The sequence below is a fragment of the Coturnix japonica genome, chromosome 4, assembly GCF_054131305.1.
Source record: "Coturnix japonica strain WE chromosome 4, WE-NBRP24, whole genome shotgun sequence".
In the NCBI taxonomy this organism is placed as follows: Eukaryota; Metazoa; Chordata; class Aves; order Galliformes; family Phasianidae; genus Coturnix; species Coturnix japonica.
Window position 1 is genome coordinate 66,384,885 of NC_140666.1, and position 10,866 is coordinate 66,395,750.

The 10,866-nt window shown below is 34.2% G+C and overlaps 1 protein-coding gene across 13 annotated transcripts in view; it reads left to right on the forward strand.

Annotated features, from left to right (window-relative positions):
- The window catches only part of SGCZ (sarcoglycan zeta), a 321,764-nt gene extending 318,594 nt beyond the window's left edge, over positions 1-3,170 (forward strand). For 11 of the 13 annotated variants that reach the window (XM_085545371.1, XM_085545373.1, XM_085545376.1 and 8 more), the window contains one exon: positions 505-3,170. In XM_085545371.1, the coding sequence (XP_085401497.1) occupies positions 505-699 (195 nt within the window). In that variant the 3' untranslated portion in view covers positions 700-3,170. The remainder of the gene's footprint in view (positions 1-504) is intronic. The other 2 variants (XR_014945428.1, XR_014945429.1) reach the window with 2 other exon arrangements.
- Positions 3,171-10,866: the final 7,696 nt, after the last annotated feature.

The window sequence follows — 10,866 nt, forward strand, 5'->3', positions numbered from 1 at the left end:
CCTTATTTTATTATTCTCAGAATGAATCTATTGTTAAGTCCTTACTGCATAGTTCAGCACATATTTCCTGCTGCTTACAGGAGCACACTAGGGAATGCACTTTAATACCTCTTCACATTTATGAAAATAAAAACTTTCGCAGGATGAGGGTATGCTACTGCCACGAATGAATAAATTTTAATCGCAAATTGCACAAGTGAAAATTGGAGCTGTTTAAGAATACTGTCTAAATATTTCTGTATGACATTTCTTGTATCTGAATAAACATGTTGGGGGAACCATTTGCATATACTGTAGTAATGGGTATTAATGGGTAGGCAACTTCACAGTTGAAAAACAAGAAATGTTGACAGCTTATATATTTGCAAAATCTCACGACTGCCTCAAATACATGTTTGGTTGTGGGGGTTTTTTTTGTTTGTTTTTTTGTTTGTTTGGTTTTTTGTTTGTTTGTTTTTAAATACTGGAAGAAATGTACTAATTCTTTTATTTCCCCTTTTGTAGATATTTTTAAATGCAGATACAATCCGCCTGGGAAATCTGCCAGTGGGCTCCTTCTCCTCCTCTTCACCAAGCTCTTCAGCTCCTCGCCAGACTATTTATGAGCTCTGCGTCTGTCCCAATGGTAAACTTTACCTGTCCCCAGCAGGAGCAAGCTCCACGTGTCAGTCCAGTAGCAACATCTGCTTGTGGAGCTAGAAGGACTCCAATTTATCCTCACACCAGAATAGCCTTTTGTTACTATCCCTCTGCTTCACAGTTCTGCTCGGTTTCCCTTGTGACAAGTTTGACGCTTCAAATGGCCTGCAGAGCAACTTCTTCCAGTGTAAGCAGGAATACAGCGCTGCCTTCTCTCGTGGTTTGTGTTACCACTCAACGTAGAGATGGGAGTGAGATATTCAGAAATCAGTGTATTCTTCGTCAGGAAACCTGGAACATAATATCACCTTTTATCCAAAAGGGAGAATAACACAGGTGCCTTTGCTACATGAAGTGAAGCACATAGTTTTAGATTTTTGCAGGACCTGGATATGAACTGCACATATATATATATATACAGTACATAAACAAATTTGCCCAGAATCTGATGGTGAGATGAATTGGTTACCCACGTATGATAAATAACTCTACTGTCTGAAAGCACAATTTTCCATTCATCTTTTTGGATGTAAACTTTTATCCCTGAATTTTAAAGTTTTGAAGCATTGTGTGATGCTTGCTTTACTAAACGATTACATTCAGTAAATGGTTTTTAACACAAAAAGAGACAGAATCCCTCCCTGAGTTTGGTTTCTTTAGAAGTGTGTTGTTACTCTTTGTCTACTAAGTCTAGGGTTTTGTACACTAGGTAAATTTTGGAAGTGCTCAGCAATATTACCTTTCAGAGTGAAAAAAGACATCTTCTCCTGTTTATCTGATCTGAATGGCCTTTTATATTAATTTTGTGGCTACTGCATGTGAAGCAATTGCTTTCACTAAAACATACAGGCTTGGGGAAAGAAGAACAGGGTGAAGAGGGAAATACTGATGATATGTCTTTTGACCATTGTATTGCTTTTCATAAAGTAATTATAATTGGCAAAGGAAAAAAAAAAATATCTTCAAAAGTACATCTTGTCCATTTTCTAGCTAACTACCACCATTTGAACATAGCATAAACATTAGTACTAACGCAATGTGTAATGCTGAGAAGCAGTTCACTAACAAATGGTATGACACTCATATTTTTTATTCTCTTTTGTTTACCATCTGCTGCTAAGGAATCATTACATTGACTTCATCAGGACTGTTTTTAAATAATGCAGCCCCATTTGCACCAAGATATCACTGCTGACTTCCTATTTTTGACCGGTTTAATATGGGATTTCTTACTTGTATCAACATTCATACTTGATTCATTTGATTTCTAATTGAAATCTTATGAAAACACTTTGGTATACTGCTACATAAATTTATCACACCATTGATTAACAAGAGTATCTTGAAACTTACAGAACCCAGGAATGTAAAACAGTATAAAAATGTTTCCTATTCTGGAAGATGGCTTGATTACATAAGGTAAGTGCACTTTTTAGTATTATCCTTTAAATTACATCACCTAGCATGTAGATGTAGAGGCTTCTGAATGTAAGATCATCAATTCAGTGACAGCTTTTGCAAGGTAACTCTGAAGGGCAAAGAGTGAAAGGTGAGTATTTCTACAGAGTATATATTTTTGTCTTTGGAAAAAAAGTAGGAAAAGAAGTAAACTAATGTTTTGATTGCCTTGCTATTTTACCACCTAATAAGGCTGACTTTGTTTTCACTTCAGGTGAAATTCACTCCTATGCAGAAGACCAGCACAAGACGGGTGCATTGCTTAACTGGTGCTAGTCTTTCCACTGGTTCTCTTCAGAGGTGTGAATTTCACTCCATAGCAAGAATGCTACACTGGTGTTTTCTAGCATTTAAATCAAGATTTTAAACTAATTGTTTTATTTCTTCAAAAGATGGTTAGTAAAAATTAATTTGTTGTTCATTTAATAATTTTAATATTTCACTTGAAAGAAAATGTGTTTGAAAATATTGTAGGAAAATATATTAGAAGCTTGGAGATTTGTAGTAAGAGGGACAGAAACAGATCCAAACAACAGGGATAATAAAACATTTGAAAGTCCATCAATGCAATATACACTTACTTAAAACCAAAAAGAAATAGATGTCTTTTTATACTTTTTGTTCTACTTTTTACAAAATAGCATGTAGGTGTGAAAGTCCAAGGATGAAAGGATAAGTAGTATTCCAGGAGGACAAGATAAATCCATATGCATTCATTATCTCTGTACACCCACAGACACTGGTTGTTTCAAAGATGAAGAGGTTCTACTGACTTATCTATTCTGTGAATTAAATTTTACCTTCTTACAAATTCCAGACAAATCGACTAAGTTTTTTTATTATTATTATTCTCAAATAAATTCACGGGAATGGCTTGCAGATACTTTGTCATGCATATTCTATTGAATATTTCTAATTTGTTTGTTCTTCACTCTATATAATAATTTACCTGTAGTATATTTCTAGCCACTGAACAAATAGACTGAAACTTTATAAATTCTACACGAACAGAATAAAAAAGAAACAAACAAACAACAACAGCAAAAAAAAAAAAAAAAACCAAAAAAAAACAACCCTACATATCTTTTGTAATGGGATTCATATTCACAAGGCTGAAATTTAAATGCAAAGCATATGAGAAAAGGGATTTCAATGCATTTAAAGGACTAAAAACATCAGAACACCAATAATATATAAGCAGTATCGTTTTTTCTGAGCAGGAAGAGAAATCTATCTGGAATTTTTTCAAAGTTTGGAGGTGACAATAGTAGAGTTCTTTAGTTTGTAGTATGCTTCAAAAAGTGACACAATTCCACCATGTCATTTCAGATGTAGGAAAACTGACAGATCTTAGTGGAAATACCGTGTTAAAACATGGAGCTATACCTTTACTATTTCAGTCCTGGTTTTCTAATGTCAAGGCATGAAATAAAGGTCATTATGTGCAGAACCATTCAGAAATTTTCAGTTACTTTTTGTCACCTCCCTCAAAAATTCTTGGCCCTTTCTTTGTTTTAGTCCTTATTAGCCAAGTATAATGTCCCACTATTCATATTATATAAAGTTCGTGCTGTATCTCTTACTATACTAGTGTCTTAACTAAAAATTTTATCACTTATTCCAGAAAAGAGATGTTGCTTCTTATTCCAGCTAAGGATGAGTTTCCCTTTAACAAATCACTCTGTTTTGACAATTGTAGAGAAAGATTGAAGACCTCAAGGTATTTTTAAGCATTAAAATTAGAGCAATTAAAAAAACCAAGCAAACAAACAAACAAAAAAAAAACAACTAAAAATACTCTTTTGAGGCTCTTTCTAGTATATGAATACATGTATCAAATAAAGCTTCTTTTTGTACTCAAATGTTTGGGAACCACTAAGATAGTATTGCAGCTGTTTGACTTTTCTGGAGTTATCCCTATGGCAACAGTGAAACATACGAAAAGACCTTATTAGTTACATGTATTTAATGCATACAAGAGATTTATCTTCTGTAAAAATATGCATCATTATATTATAGGATACTGTCTCTTTCTTGTTTAAAAAAGAAAAATAAAAGCATCAGCAATCTCTCAGCACTGTTAGCTGTATGGTTTTGTACTGCAGTTCATTTGTTGGTTAAGTGATAAGACCAAAGAGTGACACTTCTACTTTATCTAACATTATGACACTGCTGCTTCTACTAATTCTGTTGGAATGAAGAGAAAACAAGTTGTAATTACAACATGAAATTGTAACATAGTTTAGATTTGTACAGCATTTTGAGCTGTAGATTGTTCACTTTTTCCCAGAGGTTTTTTTTTTTTGTTGTTGTTGTTATTTTCTTTTCTTTTGTTTTTCAGCATTGTGCAGTTATGTTACTGTTTGTACTTAATATGAATCTTCCAGTGTTCATAAAAAGAGGAGAGTGTATATTCCAACCTGTGCCAAGATATTGCTTCTTTCAGCTGAAGCTATACTGTTTTGTTTGAAAAATGGTGGTTTAACTGGTTTAACACAATTTCATTTTTTAAAACATTTTAGTTGCAGAGGGCTATTACATCTGTGTTGAAGATACAGCCATAAATGCCTAGACGGGTTTTATGAAGGTTGCTTAAGATACTCTGTTACTGACACTTTGTATTGTTTTTTATGGTTTTGGTTTAAGATTCTAAATCATTGTCTAAATAATAAACATGTAAAACACTATGGAATTACTATCAGCTGATTCACAGTAATGAGTATGTAAGTTGGATCAAAGGTTGAGTGTCATATTGTTTCAATCAGTATTCAGTAAAGGTCTGCTAACCATTTTTGTTTTGTAAATTTCGCATTAATGATTTTCTTGTGTATATAATATATAAAAAGATGGGAACTATTTTCTTACACATACTATGCAATATGTTTGTAAAACTGCAATATTACCAAAATTACAAAAGCTGTGCTTTTGTACTCTTGCTTTATGTAAAACAAATCTTTTTTCTATTTAACAGATTGTCATAATTGTAGATAACATTATTCAATAGCACTACACTAAAAATTTAAGACTTTTTATTTCAGTTTCCTTGGGTTTTTCATTTTGTGAAAATAACAGCAAGGTTTTGGAAGTTGGAAATTGTCTTTTTTTTTTTTTTTTTTTTCCCCTTGGAAAGATAGAAATTTTACAGTATATAATTAACATAGTCTGAAATATCCTTTACTACTTTCCTTTGATTTTGTATTTTTATCTGGTGCTACTGAATAACCATGAATAAATGTGATCTATAAATTAGGGAACATATCAGAATTCACTTCAGAAATAAAAAACTTTCTAAGGGTGAGAGCAGGATGCAGAATAACTGATGAAAAAAAAATTTTTCTGGTTTGTTTGTTTTATATTCTTTTGTCTACATTAGCCAAAATGTAGTAGCTTTAAGGTTTTCTTCTCACACAACATAATAGAGTTTTGTTTCAAACATATTTTTTAAAACATTTACTGCACTTAAATGTAGTATCTGTGTAAAGAAAATCAGAATATTAAAAAAATATATGGGTTTTACTTCTACATCAGTTTTACTGAAGAGTCCTCATCTCTTCTACTGTAAAAGCATATTATACTGAAGAAGTTCCTTTGTAGTCTGACAGAATAAAAACAATATGTAAGTTTAAACTGCACCAACAAGCCACTTGGCAATTACACAGCCATGTCAGAGATTGTGATGGTCTCATCAATGCAAACAAGTCCTACCTGCATTTAAGTTGGTATCCATTCTGTTCACCACACATCCTTGCAAATAGCTCTGGTAAAAAGCAGGGTAAGCATGAAGGTGATTTGTTTGCACTGAGCTCCTTCACATTATGCTACGGTTTTAGCAATATTCACAGTAGCCAAACAGTAGCTAACTGTATAATGCCTAAAAAACTGCAGTTTCTGCACATGAGCAGGAGTTGCATAGACCTGTCAGTAATTCTGGTCATTCTTAGTTTCATGTGACTAATTGACAATAGCTGATACAGCAGGAAAAGAAACTCTTAGCCATTTTATTCTGGTTTGGACTAGTCTAATCCAGGAAAAATTAAATGGTACAAAAAGACAAGTGGAAGGTTTAATGAAGGAGAACAAAACAAAACTACATTGCGTTGGTTCAACATAGCCCATATTGAAATCAGAATTTAATACAAGTTCTGCTTGTAAAAAGAACGTTTCCCCTGAAACACTAAATTGAATTTTTTAATTTTAAAATATTGTTTGGTCTTTAAACAACACATACCTTATACAGACCAGAACCAGGACAAGTTTCAAAACACACAAGGAAAAAAAAACATATTTTACAAGCCTGGTGTGATCTGAGCCAATATTACATAGAACACAAACCTACCCTACTTATCTGAGAAAGTAAAATCATAAGAATAAGAAATATTCCCTCCATTTTGAGAAAAATAAAATTGTTAGGATATTTGACCTGTGGAGTTCCCAGATTTTCTAATGTCTCAGTTTCTAAAGTGTTTAATCTATTAGAACCATTTTTATTTAAAGACTATGGCCTTTGGCTTAACCAAGTTCACTGAATGCATTACTTAATCTGAGAAGAAAGGTGCCTTTTTTTATCACACATATACCTCTTGTTTGTGAGACCTGTGAGGGAAAAGTTCAGTTTCCAGCATGATCCAGAGCATATTAACAAGTAGGACTTACACACAAGAGAATCATTTTTGAAGGTCAGATGTTGAAATTTTTTGTGCGCTTTATGGTATTTTGGAAGCCTGCCTACAGTCATTCTTCACCGGAAAAAAAGAAATCGAAAACATGTAACTATTTTCTTTGTAGGTGGCTTATATTCAGTTTTTCTTACCCCAAATACAGAAGCAGTTAGAGAAAGTAAAATCCTCACCCTTAGCCCCCACCCACCATTACCCCTTCAGCTAGTCTTCAGCTGTTCCTTTTAGCCTCCTTTTTGTTCCTAAACAACAAAGGAATAGGCAACAGAAAGGATTTTGCTAAGTCTCTTTATCAAGCTTCTATGTAGCATACTGGAACTGTATCAAAGGGGAAATTTCTATCAAAGAGAAAGTTTATTTGCTTAGCGAAAACAAAAGTTATATAAGATGAAAACAAACTCAGGTAAATATCAACTGTAATCCAGTTTCCTAGAATGAATAGTGAAGTATTTTGGACAATGAAGTCCTTAATGACTTTTTATTTCAAATAACATTTCACACTTAGTGAATGTATATAAAATGCTGTAAAAGAAATTTACATACTATTCTATCCTATTAACATTTTCATTTAAAAAAAAACCAAACAACACTAGAAAAGTAATTATTGAGCTCATTATTTGTCCCTCTCTATTAATGCACTCATTAATTTTAATTAATTTGTGTGAATATATACAACCTAAAATGTTACATAGTAAAAATGTATATAAAAAATACACAAAAAATAGAAGATGAATTAATTGTTCTTACAGATCATGGGTGACATTCTCATTCATCCTACATGGATTAAGAATACAATTTCTTTTTCAATCACATTCCTATCTGTTGTTTTGTATGATTTTTGGTAGATTAGGAGTCCCTGACGGAAGGAAATATTATGTCTGTATAGAGGCAGCTCTGGTAGCTTACTGTGGCTCTGAGCAAATGCTTTTGTGAGCAGGGAGGGTCTCCTGCAGTAGTTCTCCTTTTTGAAAACAGCAGTCAGGATGATTTCCAATCCTGTGTTCATCAGGGTGAGTAATAGATGATATTGCAATGGTTTGGGTAAAAAGACAGGCAGGTGGTTTTTGATCTGCATTGGAATGGGGAGAGCAGTGATTCACTGGTAGTGAGTCCAAATTGGCCTTGGTGCAAGAGTAGACAACAGAAATATAATTTAAAGCTGTTTTGTTTCTGCTGTTTTTTTGTTTTAAAGTGAAAAAAGAGTGACTAGGTTCCTCCATAAGTCTAATGATAACTAAGAGAAATGGACATAAAGCCAGGCAGAGATTAATGTTTTTACATCTTTGTTTCCATGGAACTTCTGGACTATTTAAAAAAAAAAAAAAAAAAAAAAAAAAAAAAAAAAAAAGAAACCTGGAAAAAGTCATGAAAAAGTATCAATTTTGTACTTTTCAAGTAAAAAGTAACATTGAACTCTCTGTATACGTGTGTTCGTTTATGGCAGAAAGAGCCAAAAATAGCTCCAGTGGATTCAGATACAGTTAAAGGCAGTAGGACAAATTCCACATCTTTGGATTAGGTTTGAAATGTTAATTGAAAGTTTATGCATGAATCAAGTTACATGTTCTATGATTTTTTATGCTGCACTTCTACAATGCATCATTAACATTAGTATAACTTTCTCTGAAAATTGTTCCTACTTATAATGACAGGTGCCACTTGGACTCCCACACATGGAGAGCTTTAGACTGATTGTGCAGTCTTAACTCATTTGTCTAAACAAAATTAACAAATTATGAGATGTCCAAGATAATTCATAAAAGGAAATGGCAATAAAAGTCTACAGTTGCTACCTTTTCATAGTTCAACCTAATATTCTACTGGTGGTAGATGGGTTACTTTTTTTCAGGAAGCAATATATTTTATTTTCTCAATGTCCACCAGACTAGATATCTGCTCCATGAAGATTTTAGGGAAATTATTTCTTATCACTGGGGTTTGGCTTTGATTTCCACTGCACTGCCTATCTTTAAAATTCCCATAATCCTTATTTCCAAGTGTAAAGAAAAACCTGATAGCATCTACTAAACCACAGGCAAACCTTCAGGGTACTATTGATTTGGAAATCATTTCAAAGACCAGAAATAAGCCATTCATAACAGATCACTAAATCGTTCAAGTTGGAAGGGACATTTAAAGACCTTCTAGTCCAACTTCCCTGCACTGAACAGGGGCACGAGGCTGCTCAGAGCCCTGTCCATCCTGACACTGGATGTCTCTAGGGATGGGGCATTCATTCACCACCTCTCTGGGCAAACCCATTCCAGTGCTTCACTATCCTTATTGTAAAAAATTTTTTTCTTTTATCAAAACTATATCTCCCTTTTTTTTTAGGTGGAAACCATTATCCTTGTCCTGCTACAACAGATTGATGAAGATTCTATCCCTTTCTTTCTTATAGCCCTCATTTAGATAGTGCAAAGCTGCTATCAGATCTCCCCAGAGTTCTCTTCTCCAGTCTGAACAGCTCCAGCTCTCTCATTCTGTCCTCACAAGAAATGTGTTGAGTCCCTTAGATCATTCCTGTGGCCCTCCTCAGGACTTGATCCAGAAGATCCATGTCTTTCCTCTACTGAGAACTCCACATCTGGACACAGTACTCCAGATGAGGTCTAACCAGCACAGAGCAGAGGGACAGGATCAACTCCCTTGATTTGCTGGCCATGCTTCTTTTAATGCAGCCCTGAATACAGTTGTTTTTCTGAGTGGTGAGGTTGCTGGCTTATACCTTATCATCCACTAGTAGCCTGAAGTCCTTTTTTGGCTGGACTATGCTCTATTCTTACATCCCCCAGCGTGTTCTGATAGTGGAGGTTGCCATCACAGAAGTTTAAGGCCTTACATTTGGATCTGTTGAGCATCATCATTTTCTCCCAGTTCCACTACTCAAGCCTGTCTAGGTCTCTTTGGATAGCATCCCATCCCTCAGCTGTGTCGACTGCATCACACAGCTTGATGTCATCTGCAAAGCTGATGAAAATGCACTCAATCCCACTGTCTTCATTAATGAAGGCATTAAAGATCATCAGTTGCAGTACAGTACCCTGAGGGACATCACTTGTCACTGATTTTCATCCAGACACTGAGCCACTGACCACTACTTTCTGGGTACAATTTCACAACCAGTTCATTCATCCGTTGAAAAATCCACCCATCAAATATATATATTTCCAATTTAGATTGAAGAATGTCATGCAGGACTGCGTCAAAGGCCTTACTAAAGCTTCAGTAGATGACAGCAGCGTCTCTTCCCTTGTCCACTGACATAGGCATCACAGAAAAAAACTAGGTTGGCCAGGCAACCAAAATTCTGATAATGCTCTGGCTATGATGAAAAAATTTTGGACTTAACATTGAAGCTATATAGAGGATAGAAAGTTTTATGTAAAAAAAAAAAGACTATCCGTGGCAGAGAAAGGAGTCAGTGAGACATATGTTAGCTTACAGCAGGGCAAACCGCTGGAGGAAGAGTAAGTACATGGAGATTAGTCTGTAGTTTTGTTTTGTTGGTGGTGGACTTTTTGAGGTAAGAGTCTAGACTATATTTTCTATTTTTCTCTCTATTAGACAATTTTTAATAGCATCTAACATTAACATTCTACTGTGATCTGTTTCACTCACTCAAGAAATATATATACATATATATAAATAAAATTATATAAGAAAGCAGGCCTACTTGAAAGCATTTCAGAGACAAAAGCAGCTTTCTTGTGTTATGGAAGGTAGAGCCACCAATTAAAGAGCTGGGTTGGTGTTTTCTTTAGTTGGATTTTGTGGGTTTTTTTTCGTTTGTTTCTTTGTTTGGTTGGTTGGTTGGCTTTTTTTTTGTTGTTTTGTTTTGTTTTTATTTTTGTTAATGCATAATATGTCTACCCACAAGATATTTCACAGGTTTAAAGCCCAGATGAGTCTGTATACTCAGACTTGTATACTTTGTAAGGAAATAGTTTATCTCTGTATTTATAATTTAGATCTTACACAGTGCAATTTTTACATAAGAAAATTTATTCTCTATGATGATTATTGCCACCTCATTACCATGTCCTAGAATGAAAGGCTAGAATGTAGCAGACCTACTAAAATTCTGATATTA